Source organism: Tupaia chinensis, unplaced genomic scaffold, assembly GCF_000334495.1.
Source record: "Tupaia chinensis unplaced genomic scaffold, TupChi_1.0 Scaffold000314_1, whole genome shotgun sequence".
NCBI lineage: Eukaryota > Metazoa > Chordata > Mammalia > Scandentia > Tupaiidae > Tupaia > Tupaia belangeri.
Genome location: NW_006159807.1, coordinates 3,497,462 through 3,519,899, shown reverse-complemented (window position 1 = coordinate 3,519,899; position 22,438 = coordinate 3,497,462). Strand labels below are relative to the sequence as shown.

Sequence of the window (22,438 nt, the reverse complement as noted above, 5' to 3'; positions counted from 1 at the left end):
ATTGGTAAAATTTATAGAAATCAATCTGAGCTAAAGATGAACAGATTTTTCAAGTTATATTTTAATAAGTTTATTCTTAAGTGAAAAATTTGATAAACCACCAGTATCTCTACACATTTCTTCTTAAAATATAAACCTCTTTACAATTTTAGTGTCTAAACAATATGTGAAAATAATAGGGATAAGCTGAAGAAAAACGAACCACCCAGATTTTCTTACTCCACCCACATACCACTGTAGTATTTAAAATGCAGAGTAAATACAACAAACTCAAAAGAAAAAAAAATAGTGTTTTATTAACTACCACACTGTTATAATACACTTTAAACGTACAATAAGGTAGCCTTTAAATTTGAGGTGGTCTTAAGAATAACAAATGAACAGAATTCCAAATTTTTGAAATAGGTGAACTGCTGCAGTTATAGGTATACATTTAGGAAAATCGTATAGCTCTTACAAGACCAGCAATGTAACTTTATTTTGTACACTATTAAATTGAAAATATAAACAATAATTAAAAAATAAAAAGAAAATACAGCATAATAAAAAACATACATTTCTCAATTAAATGTACTGAATACATATAAATTTCAAGGGAAGAAGCAAAAAAGAAAATGGTTGATATTTAAGTGCAGACTGACTACCTAGACCCAAAAAAAAAAAAAAAAAGATTTAAAAAAATATCATAAAATCTCTAGTTTCTATGACTAATGTCCATATGGTTGGAGTATCGTCACCATGGAAGTGATGTGGTTATGTTTGCATATGTTATACTTTACTAGTAATTTACATGATGGCTTTTAAGGCCCTGGCAGACATAGTTTTTGGAAACAAGATTGGATTTAAAAAAAAAAAAAAAAAAAATCACTGCTAAGACGCAATACACCTTAATTTTTTTTGGTCCTCCGATATTCAAGAAAAGGGATAATTCACTATAACGTTTTCTTACCACCCAAATGCCTCAACCTATACATTTTAAACTTTTTAAACATTGGTTATATTGCCCAACTTCGTTATTGAAAGAATATTAACAAGACATTATTTTGGCAAATTAAATCTTAAACATGGCTTTTCAACAGGATTTAAAAGGTGACTATCCCTAGAGTTCCATGTTAAAATGTAGTTTTCAAAATCTTACAAGAGTAATGCTTAAAATATTGTACATAGTTAACCTAATTAAAATAATTAGCTTCAAAATGACAAATTGATAAGCTAAGTAAGCCTACACTATGTAACATTTGCTTGGAAACTTGATTTGTCAGTTATGCATAATAAAAATTCCAGTCATCAAGAAAATTACAAAAATTTTTTATCATAACATGATTTCTTTCACCCACCAACTTTTTTTTTATCTTACAATAGATAAATACCAACATGTTCTCATTTTTACACTAAACCACACAGGATTGATGCATTTGGTTAGACTACCATTCGCATTGTTAAATTCAATTTTCTCTTTATATAACTTGGTAAAATTTCATTTCTTCTAGATTCCAAAAGTACCTACAAAACCCATGCAATTTTACCATTTTTTAATATACTATGGAATATCATACAAAGTAAGGCATTTCAGTGTCATGTATAACCAAGTTACTGTCAATCCAAAAATTTTTGCACATCAATAAAAAGATATCTAAGAACTTAAGAACAATATTCTTCTCACTACTGTATAAAAATAACCACAATGAATAAGTATTTGTGTAATATTTACTCCATTGTCTCATTTCCAGAAACTGTGACAAGCTGTAAAGGTATTTCAGTGTTGGTAAGTATATCTTGATTGCTGGTGGCGGAAGTATTAACAGTTCCTATCCCTGAAACAGAACCTTGTTGAATATTTGCAAGGATAAGTGTTGTTCCTCCTGCAGTAATCAAAGTATCATCTCGCGCAGCTTCCACAGATGCCAGCACTGTACTGCTAGAGTGAATACCTTTTTTATTCTGATGTGTTTTAATATGTTTGGCAAGGTGGTCACTTCTCATAAAGCGTTTTGAACATTCTGGACAAACAAATTTCTTCTCACCTGTTAAGAAGAAAATTAAGTTAAAATTTAAAAATTCAATTATAATAGATCAATCATCTCCCTCAACACAGAAAATAAGCCAACACTGATGGTTAGGGGCAAAGAACAGAGGTCTATTAAAATTGTGTTAGTTTCATTAGCTGCCTCTGCAAATTTTTCATCATTTAAAAAAAATTGCCAGAGTAAATGTGCAAGACCAGAGCGGGAGGAAAGAAGTGAGAAAAAGCACCTCAAGCACCACAGGAGGTGTGGTTACACTACAAAACCATTTCTCCTTACCATCAGGATTTTTGGCACAGAAGCACACAAGTCCAATGTGTTGTTTTAAGTCACTAGGGCTGGGATTCAAAAATGTATCAGCCATGTGGGATCTGCTTCCCACGCACAGCAGTTAACCACTGTGCTATGGGGCCAGCCCTATCATTTTACTTTTTAAATGAAAAGCAAATCTTCAAGTGTATTATGAAAGGCTAATATTCAAATAAGACTTTCAATATTTCAGCTATGCTAGGGGTTTGTTTTGAAACACCTGTTAAAACATACCACCCTAATGGCCCAGCTGCAGTGGTGTAGGCTGGAGCCAGACTGAGGCCACAGATTCAGATCCCAGGCTGATCTAAATACCTGGATGTGTGCCTGTGATCCTGGCTAGCTGGAAAAGAAGGGGGGATTACAGTGTGGTGAGACCCTGTCAAGGGTAGCTATCTATCTATCTATCTCTCTTTCTCTCTCTCTCTCAGGAAAGAAACAAACTTATGGAGGAGGAAAAGGTATCAGCTAAAAAATGATCGCCTGTAATACACTTCCTTAAAGTCTAAATAAAATGACATTCTCTAAGTTATGATTAAGATATAATTAACAAATTACATCCACGACACTCCTTTTTCAAAGTTTTGTTTATTTTTGGGAACCAGCAGTTAGCATAATGGCTATGTCGCTTGACTCCATGTAGTTGACCGCGGTTCGCGTCCCAGACCCAGTGGCTTAAAACTTATACCGGGCGCGTGTGCGTGCGTGCCCAAGATCCCGAGAGGAGAATGGAGGAGAAAAGACTGCGGCGTGACCATCCCCACTGGGGGGTGATTTCTCGCTTTCTGTCTCTATGTCTCTGTCTGGCGAGCGCACGCGCCCTATAGCAAAAATCTCTCCAAAAAAAACCTTTTGTTTATTTTTTATTCATGATAGGGCATGCATACATGAGGGAGAGAGATGAACACATAGTGTCCTGTCATACTGCAATCCCCACCCTCTAATTCTCCAGTTCCTCAGGATCTTGGGAAACTCTTTGTATACCCAGTGGGTTTTCCGGTATGTGGCTTCCACCTCTAAATCCAAGCACACTACCAACTGTACAATCTAGGATGGGCCTAAACCTTTAACTCTTACATTTGAATTCAAGTAACAACAAAGTACTTGTATCAGCAGAACGAACCGGCCCATAAGACTGCATAATCACAACAAAACTGAAGATAGGTGACTTGATTTCAGCTAGAATTAAGAGCAAGCCTAATCAACAATATGTTAAAGGTGTTAAGACCTTACTTAATACCTAAATTTATTTCTCAGCATGAATAAAATGTTTTTTAATACAAAACACAGGCTGAATTTCCATTATGTTGAAGACCTACTTACAAAAGGATTTACTATAAGAGAAAGCAAAAAAGTCAACCTAATAGGAATCCATAAAGAAACCAATACATACAAGTATTTAAAATGTTTCCTTCAAAAATGTCCTATCTCTTGTTCCAGCCTCTCTACTCTAGGAAGGTTCTTATTAAACCTCATGCCTAAACTATGTTGCAATGTCATCCTACTAGAGAAGGGGACTGGAATCTGGATATAGCGGACTCCAAAATCCATGTTGTTCTCCATTTCACCAATGCGCCTTCCTTCTAAATTCTCTAGGAATTATTTTTCATTTCTCCAGTATTGGACAGAGACTGATGAATATTTTGATCATTTATAGTTAACAAAAGAAAGCTATCTCTAGGTTACAGTAAATTAGGCTTCTGTCTGAGTCAGTCCTAAATCTATTTCACATATAACCAGAAAACTACATAAAAACAATTAAATGAAAGTTTTGACATCAACAATGCCTTGGTTTTTCCTCAGTGAAATGTCTTTCCTTCACCTCACGGATACTGAAAACAGAAAAAGTGAAATGCCCAAATGCCAAATTTATCATAAAAGAAGGAAATTATTCTTTTTTTACATTAAGGGAAAGAAGAAACAGATTAAGAGTAAAAGCAGACAACTAACTTAAACTCTTAACAGAATAAATAAAAATATAAATATGGCTTAAAACATTCAATAGCAAGAAAAGCTAGCCAAAGTCGATAAAAACAAAATTTTATTCAACAAGACAAGCCATAGTGGCCTGTTCTCTAGAATTAGTATTTTTAAACTGGCATTATAAAATGCAAAAATTTGGGCTCAGGTAGCTACTGTGTAATACTGGAGAATGGTATGGAAAGGTCCAGGGTTTGGATAGCAAGTCAACCTGAACGCTGAGCATGTGTGATCCTAGCTGGCTGGATGGCTAGAGGATTAGAGAGTACCAAGGACCTGTGAGAAGTTCCTTCTGTCTCTCTCAAGAAATAAACTTTGGGGTCAGCAGGTGGCGGTTAAGGTGCTAGATTCGCACATGACCTACCACAACAGCCTAACCCAAATGCTTAAAAATCACACTGCGCACACGTGCACATGTGCCCAAAAACCCAAAAGGAGAATGGAGGATAGGGAATTGCAGCATGCTGCCCTCCCCCACCCTAGGGGTGACATCTCACTTTCCCTCTCTGTATCTCTCCAGCGAACATATGCTATGGCAAAAACCTTAAAAGAAAGAAAAAGAAATAAATAAAACTTTAAAAAGGTAAAAATATAACTAACTAGTTATATCTTAAAGACTTTGTTCAGGAAGGTGTGCTAAAAAAGAAATTCAAGATATTTACATAGCCTTCATTTTTGTGTGTTAAAAGTAAATATTAGTAACCTGTATGTGTTCTTCTGTGCCTCTGTAATTCATCACTTCGAGTAAATCTTTTACCACAAAACATCCAGTTACAAACAAAAGGGCGCTCTCCAGAATGCCAGCGCAGATGAGCTCTCAGATGTGAGGTCTTCCCATAGACTTTACCACATCCTGGTATATGACAAATGTGTTGCTTCTTTTTCCCAAGATTGGTACCTCTAAAAAACACACACAGAATAATATATACTTACATGAAAATATTCAAATGGACATATCAGTTATATCATATATCCCCATGTTGAGTTTCAAACAGAGCACACTGTCATGAAATTAATCAGAAACCAAGATTAATTTAAATGAAAAATTGTATTTCAAACATGTAAGTTTCACCCATTAATTTTACTCCAGAATTAACTGTGATTGTTGGCTAAATGTAACTATGTTCAAGAATCATGTAATTAAAAGGACATTTCATACATAAAGAATATACAATAAAGCTACTTATATTGTTCTGCTAGAACCACTCACAAATTCTACACATAGGGAAACTAAATGGTCTTTACTCAAAAGTCATGATGTCAGATGATTAAAATATATAAAGAATGAATACCTAACTTATCGCAGGCTCAATTAAATGGTAGCTAGGCACCTTAAGACTATAACATGATTTATACATATTTATCCATATATATGTATAATCGTGCCCCTGAACATACAGACTTAAAAAAAAATTTTAATCTAACTAAAACTATGGTCTTAATTCTCTTTGCAATAGATTAAGTACAAATCCGTATTATCTTTACGGTTACAATGCTCTTCATACTAACCATGCAAAGATACCTAAAATTATGCACAAGAGATACAATAAAACACAGTTGTCTTCACTTCACAAAAGTTGATCATCTATTATATTTCTGTTTTTGATACCAAGAGACAGGTTTGGGAGATACATGTTTAGATGGGTAAGGAAAAGTTATCTAGCCTAAGCAAGAAGAAAACTTTTTTGACTCTAGATATCTGAATAGTATTAAACACTAGAAAATGTTATTTCTCAAGTCTTGAAAAAAAAAATCAAGGCAGTTAATGAATTAAAAAATGAGTCTTCTTAAAATGACATTTTGGATACAACAATTATCAAATTATATTGTATAGTTTGCAATGTTTCTGAGAATTTCAAAAAAAAAAAAAAAAAAGTACAGTTAAATCCTCCCCCCTCCCCTCTCCCCCATTCTCAGTCCTTAAAATGACATTTTGGATACAACAATTATCAAATTATATTGTATAGTTTGCAATGTTTCTGAGAATTTCAAAAAAAAAAAAAAAAAAAGTACAGTTAAATCCTCCCCACTCCCCTCTCCCCCATTCTCAGTCTAAGTGTAGTCAGTAAACCTTCCATAGCCTGTAATCTTCCTATATACAATACACCTATTGCTTTTCAAATTTTACTGGAAAAATGCATAGTTCCCCACATTTATATTTTAATGTACTCACACTCAGTAGCATGTGAAATTGCCATAGGACAAACAGTGCTAAACGGTGCTGTGCTGGCTGTTAGATGCCATAGGTGTTCTGAACAGGGAGACATCAATGTGGGCTCCAGTAGTGAGAGAAGGCTTCGTGGAGGAGGTGGGTAGGATTTAGATAGAAAGGAGGGAAGGCATTCCAGGCAGAGGAATAGCATAAGTAAAGACAAGGAGGAGTCATGCTGTTGTCTCAAGGGCAAGGACGTCATAATCTAACACAATTCTAGTTTCTGCTCCAGTCCACCCCCACTTTCTACAACTCTTCAAAGAGCTGAGTTGAGTGAAACAGGTTTTTCTGGCTTACTTGCAATGCCAAAGTCTTATTAACCAAAGCCAATATTGTTTTTATTTAATTTAGCTTTTAAAGTTTATTTTACTCTTAAATAGCCCTAAGGAAAACAACAATGTTTATGGCTACTGGTGTACAGACAAATTTTACATATTATGTTCCATAGCAATTTCACAGAGAACCCAATTCAGTTCACTCATGTACTCATGACTTCCTGCTTCTCCTCTAAGATCTACCACTCAAGTGAGTTGATGCACTTTTATAAACTCACGAGTGCTATCTCACAAAATTGGCACAATTTTGCTTGGGAGTACTAACACAGCACAGGACTGGAACAAATTAACAGCAACCAATCTTGGTTCTCAAAGAACCAGGAAGCTGGGCAAAGATATTTTCAATTCAATTATCAGAAAACAGGAGAAATATTCATTGTTTGAAAGTGGAACAGGTATCTAAGAAAGAAATAAAATGGAGGCAGGGTTACACATAAATATATGATGTAAGAGAAAAATGCTCAACACTAAGGTTGAAGTTTCTATTTAAAAAGGAAATGTGTTTCAAGATTAAGATCTAGATATACTAGATAAAAATTTATACTGTGTCATATGAAGAAAGGGAGAGAACTGAAGTGCATTTCTCAACAAACTTCAGGTAAGAAAAATTTAGTCATAGTCTTCTTGATTAACATAAAGTATATCACTAAAATCTATTACATAAAACCTGGAAAAACGAACAATTTTAAGTTTCTATTCTTGAATACCTCAATTTGTTCCCCATCATTTAATAATGCCAAGTTAGAGTGACTCAGAATAAATAAAGCTCAATTCTGGGTAAAGGAGTTAAAAAATTTAAGTAAATCCAGTCTTTTCTGCGTGGGGTAGAAAAAATGGACTATTAACTAAAATGTTATCAAAGAAAACCATTTTAACAAACAAATTTTTAAAATATGAATAGACATTTAATCCACACAAAATCTACATAAACAATAATGCCCTTCAAATTTTACTTTGTTACAATTATTTCTCTCTTCCACTACATTAAGATGCTCTGAAGTCTGGTTTTGTTCAATAAATATTAGCTAAATATAATTTAAAATATTTGTATTTTATACCTTGCTCAAAAATGTAAACAAGATTTAGTTTTCTACAAATAAATTAATGAAATTAACTCTCTAAAAATACTATCTCCTCATATTCTTTTTTTATCCTAAGAAAATGGTTGAGGAAAAAAAAGGGCTAATAGTCTTTTAAACAAAACAAAAACACAAAACAACACACACACACACACAAATTAAAGTGCCACCTATTTGACCTTTGTAGAAAGTTTTGGAGTATCTTACATTTACTGTATATGTTACACTTCTCATTAGAACACTGTCATTTATACAAGTGTGTGTCTTGTATAATCTAGTTGAATGCTGACTGAATAAACTCAGAAACAATTTTTCTAAGAGTCTCAATTTTTATTGCTTAGGAAAAGCTGTTTAAAAGATGAAATTACAAAAGGTTCTAGAAAAAATATAAGGTAATTTTTTATAATCCATGGAACAGAGAAAACCCTTAATAACACAGTAACAAGGCACCTAATAAAGGAACAATTGACCAACTAAAATTTTGTGCTTAATAAAATGTTTGCAAACTATAAATCATGGACTCCTGTGTAATAATCCAGCTTGCAAACCACTGACAAAGTTGAAGACAATGTAAAAATTGGAAAAAAAAATTTGCATATATGACAGTTAACAGATTCACAAGACAATCCACAGAAGAAATTTTAAAATGGCAAAATAACACTGAAAAACGTTCAATCTTACCAAGTAATAAAAAAATTACATAAAACAACATTCAGGCATTATTTTTCTCATCTGGCAGACTTTGAAAGGTTTTTAAAAATAGGGACTAGTGGGAACTAGCAGTTAGCATAATGGCTATGTCGCTGGACTCCTACGTAGTTGACCGTGGTTCCAGTCCTGGACCTGGTGGCTTAAACTCACGCCGGGCGCATGTGCATGAGTGCCCAAGATCCTGAGAGGAGAACGGAGGAGAAGGGATTGCGGTGTGACCATCCCCCCTGGGGGGTGATTTCTCGTTTTCTATCTCTCTGTCTGTCTGGTGAGCGCACACGCCCTATAGCGAAAAACCTCTCAAAAAAAAAAAAACAGGGACTAGTTGGTGGAATGGCGGATGAGGCAGCTGAATCCCATATGGCCCAGACCCAGTAGGCTGAAATACATGCAGGGTGCACGTGTGTGTGGGCCTAGAAGCCCAAGAGGAGAATAGAGAAGGGACTGTGGTGTGGCCATACCCTCTAGAATATTTCTCACTTTCCTTCTCTCTCTCTCTTTTTGAAAAACACATGACACCTGTAGCAATTTTTCTTTTTTGTCCAGTTTTTGCTATACAGCATGTATGCTTACCGAGAAAGAAAGCTAGGAAAGTCAAACACCATTCCCCAGGGGGAATGGCCACACCACAATCCCTTCTCCTCCATTCTCCTTCAAGGATTTTGGGCACACATGCACATACACACCCAACATGGTTTTCAAGCTGCTGGATCTGGGACTCAAACTGCGAGCTGGCCATATAGGATCCAACCACCTTCACTACTACGCCACCAGTTAATCCCTCTGTAGCAAATTTAAAAAACAAACAAATAAATGGCTTTCAAAAACATGACAAAACCCATTGTTGGCAAGGATGTGGCAAAGCAGATACTCTTACACTGCTAGTGGAAGCAAAAATTAATTAAGTATTGCTTAGTAGACACTTTGATCCAACAATTCCATTCTGCCAACTTAAAATAATAACGCAATCAGACAAAGGTACACAGACATATGTGTAAAAATTAAAGACAGCGATGAACTCCCAACAAAAGGAGAAGCTAAATTATCATACAGTTATATACTAGACTACTACTCTACAGTCATATAAAGAGAATACAGACTACACAGACTTAGACATACAGTCACAAAAATTTTCAGAAAAGACATGTAAAACAGTGAGAATAAGATGATTCTACTTTAAAACATGTAATATCTACAAGAATTAATGTATTTTTAAATGATAGAATGATTATCTTGATATTGAAATAGGATTTGGAGTTTTAATATTCCTGTAATTCTAAACAAACATAAATGAAAAGATTTTCTCTCTTTAAGGTTTCTGACATAGGGCATGTGTGCTCACTGGAGAGAGACTGTGAAAGGGAATGTGAGAAATCACTCCCAAGAGAAGATGGCCACACCATAATCCCTTTTCCTCCTGTGATTATGAATATGTACACACACTTACCCGGTGTGCTTTTCAAGCCACCAGGTCCAAGACTCAAGCCACAGATGGCCATGTGGGAGTCCAGAGGTTTAACCACCACAAAACCTACTGGATCCAAAAGATTTTCATTTTAAAGTAAAGAGTAAATGAAACACCAGGTCTTGGTCTCCAATTCAACTGGACCTTTGTGAATAATTTATCTTTCTGGAAAGCTTCTCTAAAATGAGTGTGTACTTCAAAAAAGTTACTGCCTGGCCAAAATTCCACGCTTAATTGACCAAAACATTTCAAAAGAACAAATGACATTTTAAACAACTGAATAAAAACAATAAATACAAATACCTGAAGATCAGACACTTAAGTAGACCCACCTACGAGGTGATATAGTTTATTGGGTAAGTCTCTGGAGTAAGAAACTGGGTCAAAATCCCAGTTGCTCTCACTCTTAAGAGTCATTCGACCTCTCCTGTTAGTCTGCCTGGAAATAAAACTCTCAATCTTAGCAGTTAGTGGCCATGACTATTATTGCAAATGGGCTGATCAATGTACAAATCACCTAATAAAAACAACTCAAATGTAGACAGAAAAGCTCTATTAGATAAAGCTTATTAACTAGGTGAATAGTATATTTTGTCTACTTAGTACAGTACATTTCACCATGGTTAAGGATCTGATTAGTATGGCTTTAGCATTCTATCAGTTTTTTTATCTAAGTATTTCAAAGTTGTATATAAGGGTACCATGACTATTAACTGTTGGTGGAAACTTCATATTATGAACAAAATATCCCTGTCCATTTGATGCTTTTCACCTTAACCCCACCTTCCCTGTTATTAATATTGCTATTCAAGCTTTCTGTCTGCTAACATCTCCGTATCTTTTTCCAACCCTCATCTTCAGCATTCCTGTGCCAATTATTTAACATGTTCCTTATAAGTAGCATAAGGCTACATTTTAAAAAATATACCACCTGAGTCTCCATCTTTTAATTATTAAGTTTAATCCATTCACATTTAAAACAATTGCTGATCATTTTGAGTTTATTCCTGTAATGTTATTCTGTCTTAATGTTTATTTTTAAAACACTTAATTGAAACACTACAATTCTGTTTTTAAAAGAATTCCATCACCAAGGCTTATTTTTCATTTCTGCTGAAAATTCTTATGGCTTATCGACTATTTCTGAACTTTTCAACTTATTTTTACATGAGCGCTATTCTCAAACTAAGAATCAACTTATCTGTATTTAGGCGAATTACACCAGTTTGCAAATGAACTAATTTTTTATAAAGGCCTATTAACTGGTATGTTACACTGTTTTAAAAAAGGCAACCAATTTTAAGTTTAAAAGGCACAAATATCTGAAAATTCAATTCATATGTTTTGTTCTCTAATTTCTGACACATTCAGTCACACACCCAAGATGGTCATGTAATAATTTCCCATAATTAAGTGACATGGCATGTAGTACTTCAAAAATCAAGATAGATTTTTAGTATTCTTAAAACTAAAAAAAAGAGAGAGAGAGAGAGAGGAAAAAAAAAGATTCATGTGTGCATACCTCCCACCACCTTCTTTACAGTTGGGACAGGTGCAAGCTACCCTCCGAAGTCTTTTTCCTTCTTGATGTTGTTGGTCCCCTTCTTCATCTACCACCTGTACTCTTAAGTGTGTTAGATCATTGGTATTCAATGTAGAATCACCACTGAGCTGCCACTCTTCAGGATCAGGTTCTTCTTCCTTGATCCTAATATCTACAGAGGAAAGGGGAGGGAAAGTACAAATGAAAAACAGCCCACAGGTCCAAAAAAGACAGCATGAGATCTAAATGCCTCTCTAAGGTCAAATGAAAATTAAGTAAAAGTCAAAAATCATCTGCTTATGGTATGTAATCATTGCTCCTCACTGTGGCTTATTCTATTCAAAATTATCTATTTTATTCTAAATGTCAAAGATTAAGCCCAAAAGGGAAGCCAGCCTGACAGTTGACTTCTTCAAAGATTCAATATGAAAAGGAGTTAATATTGTTTGAATCTGAGTCATAAACTGAAAACAATCTGAAGTTTTGATTATCGTTTTAATTAGCCAAAAGATCCAATGATCAATTCAGACTGGAACAAATTCTAATGCCTTTGTATCCATTACAGCTCCCAGTAGGTACTACAGAAAGGGAAAAGAAGGCAGTTAGGTACTCAAATTTTAAAACTCTGAAGTATCTATAACGGCCTACAACATTACTATAGTGGGAGGTAAAAAAGTGAGACAGTTTCTATTTTCAAGGAGTTTTCTTGTAACTTAGAAACAAAATAGGCATGCAATATGGGGAAAGAGAGGACATATTAACTTACGTCATTTTCTCAGCAGAGTCAATCATCTTTATCTATTATCAGTAATAATACAGTAACATTTTCACAATGTAACTAGAGAACACATCAACTGAGATTTCTTTTTCACCTCAGAAAAAAAGACTTTTAACAATAATTTAGAACAAACACTGACTATAACTATCTTTGGTAAAATGAGACTCAAACACCCAAACTAAGAATCAAAAGCTGAAATTTACAAATATCTGCTCTGATATATATGTACATGTGTGTATGTGTGTGTGTATTATATAAACTAAAAATCTTAATCATTTTAGATCTATATTAGTCACTAATACTTGGGCAAAATGGCCTTAAAAATTGAAAGTACCTAGGCCAGCAGGTGGTATGCTGAACTCCACATGGCAGACTAAAGTTTGAGTCCCAAACCCTGTGGCTTGAAACTCATGCTGGGCATGAGCATGCTCAAAATCCCAAGAGGAAAAGGGACTGCGGAGTGGACATTCCCTCCCTGTGGGCGGGGGTGAGGGAGGGTGATGATTTCTCACTTTCTCTCTCTCTGTGTTTCCAGCAAATGCATGTGCCCTATATAGCAAAAAAACTTTTTTTAAAAAGTGCCTAATAACTCTCACATTTATAATAATGACAGCTATATGGATAACCAAAAATCATAAAAACTGCCTTAAAAAAGCAGTTAAAACTTAAAACTAGATTTTTTTAAAAATCAGAATAACCACCAAAGCATCAAGAAAAAATAGAAGAGAGGGATTCTGGCCTGAGCAAACAATAGTGACAGCATCATTCGCTGAGACAGAAAATGTTGTAAACGGTCCAGATAGCAGAGGACAGTTAATGAGTGCAATGTTGAAGGTCACTGAGTTTGAGCTATTTGTGAGTAATAAAGCTGTACCTATAGGTCTGGTCCTCAGAAAGAGAGGTATATGCTAGAGATACAAAGTTGGGAATTATCTATATATAGTGACAAAGCCCACCCAAAGAAGGTTAGATCACTCAGCGACTATGAGGAAAATGAGAGGAAGTGGGCCTACAAAGAACACAAACATTTAAGGAGCAAGGAGAAGAGAGCAGCCAGGTAAATGTATTACCATAAAAGAAAAGGAAAGAAATGTTTCAAAAGAGGAAGTGGCACAGCGTATTGGCACAGTCTGTAGCAAAGTCAACTGCAGTGCTGGAAGCCACACAGCTGACCTCAGATTTGAATAAGCTTTGAATCCCCAAGTCAGCTTCACTCGTCACATGCATGCATGTGACCAGACACTGTAGAGATTGCTCCCCCCCCAATGCATTTGCACCAGCTTTCTATTACTAACAAAATAAACAAACTTCGAAGAAAGAAAAAGAGAGAACATAAAATACTACAGATAAATGAAAAAATAAAATGGATTAAAAGGTGAACAGGAAGTGAGAAATTATTCACAAGCATAGATGACTTTTTCTTAAAGTCTGGAGGAGAGAGATAAACGTGGCAATAGAAGCTAAGGGTGAAACAAGGGAAAGGATGAAAGAGGGTGAAACAAGGGAAAGGCTGCAAGAGTGTATTTGTTTCGAAAGATAAGAAAGATGAGAACAAACAGAACAGAAAGAGAGGTCAAAAACATAGTGAAATTTCTAAGAATCAGGAAGAGGTCAGGGGATGATAATCCAGAGCACTTACAGGTTTAGCGATCACAGCCACCCCTTCCTGTTACATGAAAAAAGATAAGGGCATACTCATTCACCCAATAAATATTTATAATTATTAACTATGTGCCAAAAATTGTGCCAGGCCCAGATATAGAGTGAATTTGATTTGATGGCAGGAAATTAAATATCCCTTTTGTTATTTCTGTTTTCACAATGAATAGCCCCTGAAATAAGAATCAGGAGCTGGCGCGATGACCTGGTGACTAAGGCAGCCAATACACTGGGTATGTAAGCATGCATGCATGCTTAGACTCCCAAAGAGGGAGAGATGGAGAAGGGATTGCAGCACAATCATTCCTGTGGAGGGTGTTTGTTTCTCTATTTTTCTGTCTCTGGTGAGTGTATGCATCCCTCTAGCATGCATGCATGCATGCATGCATGCAAAAATAAATAAATAAATAGAGATCTAATTTTAATAGACAGAAATTACACCAAAAAAAAAATCAGGCATGTACAAATATACAATATAAATGAACCTTAACCCCTGTTCCTTTATATTGAGGTTTCCACTTGTATCATGATCCAAAATTGCAAACATCACAATATGACCTTTTAATAAGGTGAATAAAAGACAGCATATGACTATCACATGTATAGAGTTATATAAATTTTAATGAGAAATTTTATCAGATGTCTTAAAATCTGTTTATTTTGCAGTTTAATCTTTAGCCTTTTGAAGATTTAACATTATTTGTGGTAAGACTTTAGGAATAAAGGAGAAAATACTAATATCTAGAATAAATAAGAGTCTACAGACAGGACCTATAAGAAGGAGATTAGGACCTATAAGAAGGACATTAAGACAACATAAAGAACAAAAATGCAATTGCTGACTGAAAGATGACTGAAAGAACTCAATTCAACCAGTCAGAAAAGATGAAGACGTTACAGGACATTGTGTTTTTGTGTGTGTGTGTGTGTGTGTGTTTTTTTTTTTTTTTTTTTTTTGGTTTTTTTTTATAGGGAGTGTGTTTGTGGGGGGCGATTTTTGTTATAGGGCATGTGCTTGCTGGAGAGACAGAGAGACAGAGACAGAAAGCAAGAAATCACCCCTCACCCCTAGGGGATGGCCATGCCGCAATCCTTTCTCCTCCATTCTCCTCTCACGATTTTGGGCACATAGGCACAGACACCCAGTGTGAATTTCAAGCCTCTGGGTCTGGGACTCGAACTGTAGTACAGCGAAGTACAAGTCTGGGACTTGAACACGTGTAGTACAGCGAAATTAACCATTACGCCATCTGCTCGTCCCAGGACATTTTTGTTCTCCCCTATTGCTAATTTTCTTACTGGAGATACAAAAATCATGTGTAAAACAACTTGTCATAGACTTGGGCTACTCATAACTTATTTTAGTATTCATTCTAATTGCAACTACATACATCAAAGACAGAATCTAACAGGTTCAAATTGAATACATCTTGTCCACCCACCAAACCTTCTCCCTGCATCCTCCTAATTGTAACCAACCTAACTGCTCAAGCTAACAACCTTCAGGCAAGTCTTGCCAGTCCATTTCCAGCCTTTCATCTCTCTTCCCCAATCCATCTTCTACAAATTTTCCTGAATTTTCTTCCTAAACAAATATCTCATCATGTCACTTTTCTGATTATGCTTGCATTAATCCTCTAGTTCCTACAGGATAAAGTCCAAACTCATTAAAATTCTACATTCGAGAACGTTCATGTTCTGGCCCATCTTGCTTGCCCAACTTCACTATTAAAACACTAGTATTTTGAGAACACACATCCTTTCCCAATGCCATGCCATGCACGCAATACTCCTCTTGCCTAGACTGTTTCCAAGTCCTTTTGTTCTTCACCTAACTAACCTCTACCTATCCTTCCGCACTAGTTCAAAAGTCATGTTCTCTGTACAAGCTGGAAGAATTATTACTATCTGTTCATACATCCCTTCAGATAATAAATTCAAAAGTGCTCAGAAAATATAATGACTCAATGAACAAATTTCCTTAAATAGCAACATCCAATATAGGCAATAAGCTGCGTGGGAAAAAATCAAACTTTGTCCTAGGGGCCAGCAGGTGATGTGGAAGTTAAGGCTCTGGATTCCACATGGCCAGCTGCACAGTCAAGTTCTGGACCCAGTGGCCTGAAATCACATCAGGCATATATGCATGTTTGTCCAAAATCCCAAGAGGAGAGTATAGAAGAGAAGGGACTGCAGCAAATTCATTCCCCTTGGGGGCAGGAGGGAATTCTCTCTCCGAGGAGCATATGCAAAGCCCCATAGCAAAAACTAAAAATAATAAAACTTTGTCCTCTACTTTTCTATGCTCTATCTATATGCAAATAACACACAGAAAAGATTTTTTATAAGATTAAGAGTTCATATAGGCAGGACGAAAAAGTGCTTACTAAAGACAATGAATAATTGTCCCACAAACGTTACACCGCTTTTTAATTATTGCAGTTACTCATATAGATCTGTGTATATTTTAGAATTACAAAATTTGTAGATTATTTCAGTCACAAAATTAATCTAGGAAGTCCTAATTTCCATTTCACCAAATGCACACCAACTGAATACAGATACTAAATACAGATACCTTAAAAGTAAGTCTTCAATGGAGACCAGCAGGTGGCATGGTGGTAGGGGAAATGAACTCCCACATGGCCAACTGTGGTTTGAGTCCTGGATCGGTGACTTATTTTCTCACTTTGCTCCTCTCTCTCTGATTAAAAACAATAATAATAATAGTAGTAACAAAATTAAATGAATGATTCTTAAAAAACAAGCAAGCAAAAAAAAAACTCAGTACCAAGTAATCAAGGTTACAACTTCCCCAATATTCTAATGTAGATGACAGAAACAGATTTTTCTGGCCAGCAAATGGTGTACTGGTTACGTTGCTAGACTCCCACATGGCTGATTGCATTTAGAGTACTGAACCCAGTGGCTTGAAACTCACCCTGGGTATATGTGAGTCCAAGATCCCTAGAGGAGAAGAGATTGTGGTGTGGCCAATTTCTCACTTTCCCTCTCACTGTCTCTATCTCTTTCCAACAAGTATACATGGCCCAAAGCAAAAGCCTCTTAAAAAAAAAAAAAAAAGAAAGCATCTTTTCCCCTCTGCTATGCTGTTTTGGTGTCTTACAAATTGTCCTTAGAGGGACCAGCAGTTAGCATAACGGCTATGTCGCTGGACTTCCATGTAGTCCACTGCGGTTCGAGTCCTGGACCCGGCGGCTTAAACTCATGCCAGGCGCGTGTGCGAGCGTGCCCAAGATCCTGAGAGGAAAATGGAGGAGAAGGGATTGCGGCGTGGCCGCCCCCCCACCCCCGGGGGTGATTTCTCGCTGTCTCTCTGTCTCTCTCTGTCTTTCTGGCAAGCACATGCGCCCTATAGCAAAAACCTCTCCAAAAACAGTAAAAAAATAAAAATTAAAAAAAATAAATTGTTCTTAGAAGTCCACTGTCTCGGGACCAGCAGATGGTGTAATAGTTACGTTGCTTGAGTCCGACATACTTAACCACAGTTCAAATACCAGACCCAGTGGCATAAAACTCACACTGGGCACATGTGTGTGCATGCACAAAATCCTGATAGGTAAATGAAGAAGGGATTGTGGCCTTCCCCCAGGAGGTGATTTCTCACTTTCTGTCACTCCAGTGAGTACACACACCCTATAGCAAAAATCTCTCTCTCTAAAAAAAGAGTTCACTGTCTGTAAGGTTCAATAACAAGCCATCATTAGGGCCCATGATGCATAAAAAGGTGCTCAACATTAATTCACAATGAGACTAAAAATTTTAAAACTGATCATGCCAACTGTTAGCAAATTAGTGGAGCAACTCAAACTCCCACATTGCTGATAGATGTGTAAATCAGTACAACCACTTTAGAAAATCCTTCATCCACACTTTCTAAAGTCAAACTTACATATACCCTCTGGTCCAAACAACTTCATCCAAATATATAACCAACAGAAATATTTATATATTATAGCCCCCCCAAGAAAAACCCACAAAATCTGCCACATTTGTAATTATCCTAGAATAATAAAATCACATATCCACTAGTATTAGAATGGAAAAAAATAAGGGGCCAGCAGGTGGCATAGTGGTTAAGGCACTGGACTACCACTTAGTGGACTGGGGTTCCAGTCCTGGACCTGGCAGCTTAAAACTCAGGCTGGGCACATGTGTGTGCCCATAATCCCAAGAGGAGAATGGAGAAGGGATTGCAGCATTCCCATCCACCCTGGAGGGATGATTTCTCACTTTCTGTCTGTCTCTCACCATGGAGAAGGGACTGCAGCATGCCCATCCACCCTGGGGGGATGATTTCTCACTTTCTGTCTCTGTCTCTCTGGTGAGCACACGTACCCTTATAACAAAAAAAAAATCTAACAACAAAAAAAGAACAGAAAAAAATATTCATGAGATGCAGGCTCATACAATGAATGGACATGTTAAAATTAGCAACTTATAAGCAACAAGAATGAATCTCACAGACATAATTTTGAACAAAGCTACACATATACATACTTTCCCTATAAATACAGAGTGGGATCCTTTTTATTTATTATTATTTTAGCCATATGGTATGTGCATTTGTCAGAGAGAGAGACAGACAGACAGACAGACAGAGAAGGGGTATGAAATCATTCCCCAAGGGGTTGGCCACACTGCAATTCGTTCCTTTTCATTTTCCTCTTGGGATTTTGGGAAAGCATGCACACATGAGTTTCAAGCTGCCAGGTCCAGAACTCAAACCAGTCAGTCACATGGGAGTACAGCACCTCAACCACCAAATCACCTGCTGGCTTTTATATGATTTTTTTTATACTAGTAAAAAATCACATTCATATAAAACTAAAAACAAGGCTTCCAACCATGTAACATTCTGGGAAGACCAAACTATGGAGACAGTGAAAAAGATGAGTGGTAACCACAGCCATGAAGTTACCATAAGAGCAAAACACTCTGTGATACTGGAGCCATACAGAAGATCAGGGTTCACTTCTTGTACTGACACGTACACACAGGACGAGCATGTGAGGCACCCCCAATCCTGGCTAACTATTAGCAGGGGCTAATTAGGAGGCCACTGCAATTACTAAAGTTTAAGTGATGGTGGCCTCTTACTAAGGTGCTGGTAAAGAGGTGGCAGAATTAGTTATTCCAGAAATATTTTGAAGACAGAATCAATTAGCTAACATTTTTTTTTTTTAAATTTTGCTAGGGAGCATGTATACTCTCTGGATAAAGAAAGAAGTGAGGTGTGAAAAAGAATTCCCCAAGAGGGATGGCCACAATGCAATGCCCTCTTCTCCACTGTCTCTTTGGGATCTTTGGCACATATGCATGCACATGTCTCTAGAGTGTTTCTCAAGCTGCCATGTCCAGAACTCGAACTACTCCATCAGCCATGTGAGATCCAGCTACCCTAACCACCTCACTACCAACTGGCCTAACAGATTAGATAATAGGTTATTATGTGAGTTGTGAGATTATAAAGAAGTTAAAGATAATTCAAAGGTTTTTGTCCCAAGTAACTAGAAAGATGGAAATGCCATTAACTGAGATAGAGTACTAAGATGGGAGGCAGAAAAGGTGGGGGGCGGGGGTGCCAAGCAAGGGCCTACTTTGGGATATGAAAGTTTTCAGATGCCTAGTAAATATCCAAATGAAGATGTTGACTAGGCAACTGATGTTTCTGGAGTTCAGGTAGAAGCCTAGCCTGCCAATATAAATTTGAGCATCATCAGTGCATACCATAAGTGTTAAGAGAACACCTGAAGTACCAGGTCCAGGAGGAAAAACTCTGGGTTGGCCGCTCAAAAATTAACAAGTAGAGATTTAAAAGAATCAGCAAAGGAGACAGAGGAGTCCTCAGTTAGGCAAGAAGACACTGGTGCCTAGAAGCCAAACAAAGAACTATCTCCAGAAGAATATAACGAACCATGTCAAATGCTTGATAAAGTCACGTAAAATGAAGACTAAGAAATGACCTTGGATGTAACAATTAATCACTGGTGATCGTGACAAGAGCTGTTTCACCATGCTGGGGAGAAAAGTCTGTCTACAGCAGATCAAGAGAATGGAAAGAGGTGAACTGGAGATAACAAGAGTTTTTTTTCCCAAAAAAATGCTGTGAAAGCAAGCTTTTACAAAATGGTAGCAAAGTCCCTAAATTAGCCCACAAAGACAGATTCAATACATATAATACACTAGACTTTCTATCGATTTTTGATGAGCAAAATCTGACATACATTAGGAGTATAAAAATAAATTTGATTTTTGAGATTTGCCAAAAAGTTTAAATGTAAAAACAACTAAATGATGGAAATAGAAAATCACAGGAATCTGCATAACACATTTAAGAACCATATAAAGTATTTTTTTTCATTGTATCTATTCTTTTTTTCTCTAGAGGTTTTTACCTTAGGGCATGAGGGATGTGTGAAAAATCAGTGGGGGAGGGGTGATGGCCACACCACAATCCTAAGCACATGAGCCCAGTGTGAGTTTCAAGCCACCGAGTCAGAGATTCAAACCGTGGCCAGCCGTGTGGTAGTCCAGTGCCATAACCTCTAGGCCATCTGCTGGTCCCATTATTGTATCTATTCTTTACCTCAAAATGGTTAAGTTTCCTCTGTCAAACACATTATGACTGTTTTCAACATCTACCAGTAAAAAGTTTATGAAGGGGTATATATAAAAGAAAAACATTCTGGCATACCTGAGCAAAAACTGCAATAAAAGAGAAGGAAACAGGAAATTCAAGTGATGATAAAACATGCATATACATACATATATAGAGGCACACATGACGTGATTACAAAGACTGATTTTTCAATGTTGGTTAAGTATTTATAAGTTAGGGCACACTTAGATTTTTATTAAAAATATTACTAGAAGAAAATTCTAAATACTTCTTCCTGGAGTTAATTGCTAATTATTTATCAATAGAGTTAATAGAATATTTAGGATAAATTCTTAACTGGCTTATCAACTCTGGAACATGCACATTTAAATAGCTAACACTAGATAAATGTGAATTACAGTACTGTTCATAAAATGAGACATTCTCCTTTACCAATAGTGTATCATTAGGATTTTGTTCTTATCAAAGTCTTTCATATGCTCTGACTTCAATTTTTTAAAAACACTAATGAAATTACTTCATTTAATTCTAAAACTTTACGTTTCCCTTTTAATTAGTCTACTGCCATAAAAATCACTTAAACAGTAAAAGGGTAATCTGAGAATCTCATATAAATTTTAACTAGATTTTCACAATTATTCAGATTCCTATCAGAGTTACCTGAATCTGTCCCCTACCCACTGTGTTCCTTTTAAAAGGATAGTTCTAAATTGTACATAGGGATTCCTTTTTTTTTTTTTTGAGAGGTTTTCACCATAGGGCGCGTGCGCTCGCCAGACAGACAGAGAGAGACATAGAGACAGAAAGCGAGAAATCACCCCCCAGGGGGAATGGTCACGCTGCAATCCCTTCTCCTCCATTCTCCTCCCGGGATCTTGGGCACGCACACACACGTGACCGGCGTGAGTTCTAAGCCACTGGATCCAGGACGCAAACCGTAGTCGACTACGTGGGAGTCCAGCGACATAGCCATTACGCTAACTGCTGGTTCCCGATAGGGATTCTTAAAAGCATAGCTTCACTAAATATTTTTAGTCTAATCAAAAGTAGTTTACCTCTTAGGACAGGTTTTAAAACTAAATTTTATGCCTTTACCAGATACAATCTATAATTTACCTATCTACCTACCTACCTATCTACTTAACCATCCAATCCCTGTATTGTGGTGGTGTTTAAGGTTTCTGCCATACTGCATGTCCAGGACTCGAACCATGGTCAGCCATGTGGGAGGCCAGCAACCTAACCATTATGCAATCTGTTGGTTCCACACCCACCATGTCTTTCAAGCCATCAGGTCCAGGACTTAAACCACAGCTGGTCATGTGGGGTCCAGCCACCTTAACCACCATACCAAGCTGTTCATGTGTCAGAGAGAAGGAAAGTGAGAACTTCCAGGGGGAATGGACACACTACAATCCTTTCTCCTCCCTTCTCTCTGGATTTGGAGCACACATGCACATGCACACACCTTGATTTTCAAGTCACCCATTCCAAGACTTGAACTGGAGTTAGACATGTGGGAGAGTCCAGTACCTTAACCACCGTGCCACCTACTGGCCCCTCCAATCCCTGTTCAAACATATAAGCAGTTTCTTCCCCCAATAACCATTATCTCTTTAGATTTAAACCATTAGTCTTCAAAACAGAAAATGTGTATTATAAAAAAAAAAAAAAAAAAAAACCTTGGGGGCACCGCAGTT

General features: G+C 36.6%; 1 protein-coding gene across 1 annotated transcript in view; it reads right to left on the bottom strand.

The window, feature by feature from the left end:
• Positions 1-273: 273 nt before the first annotated feature.
• Positions 274-22,438, bottom strand: part of SP3 (Sp3 transcription factor) — a 52,821-nt gene continuing 30,656 nt past the window's right edge. Inside the window, exons 3-5 of the mRNA XM_027772915.1 lie at positions 11,638-11,830; positions 5,017-5,213; positions 274-2,024 (exon numbers count right to left, since the gene is read on the bottom strand). Coding sequence (XP_027628716.1) covers positions 1,708-2,024; positions 5,017-5,213; positions 11,638-11,830 — 707 coding nt within the window. The 3' untranslated portion in view covers positions 274-1,707. The remainder of the gene's footprint in view (positions 2,025-5,016; positions 5,214-11,637; positions 11,831-22,438) is intronic.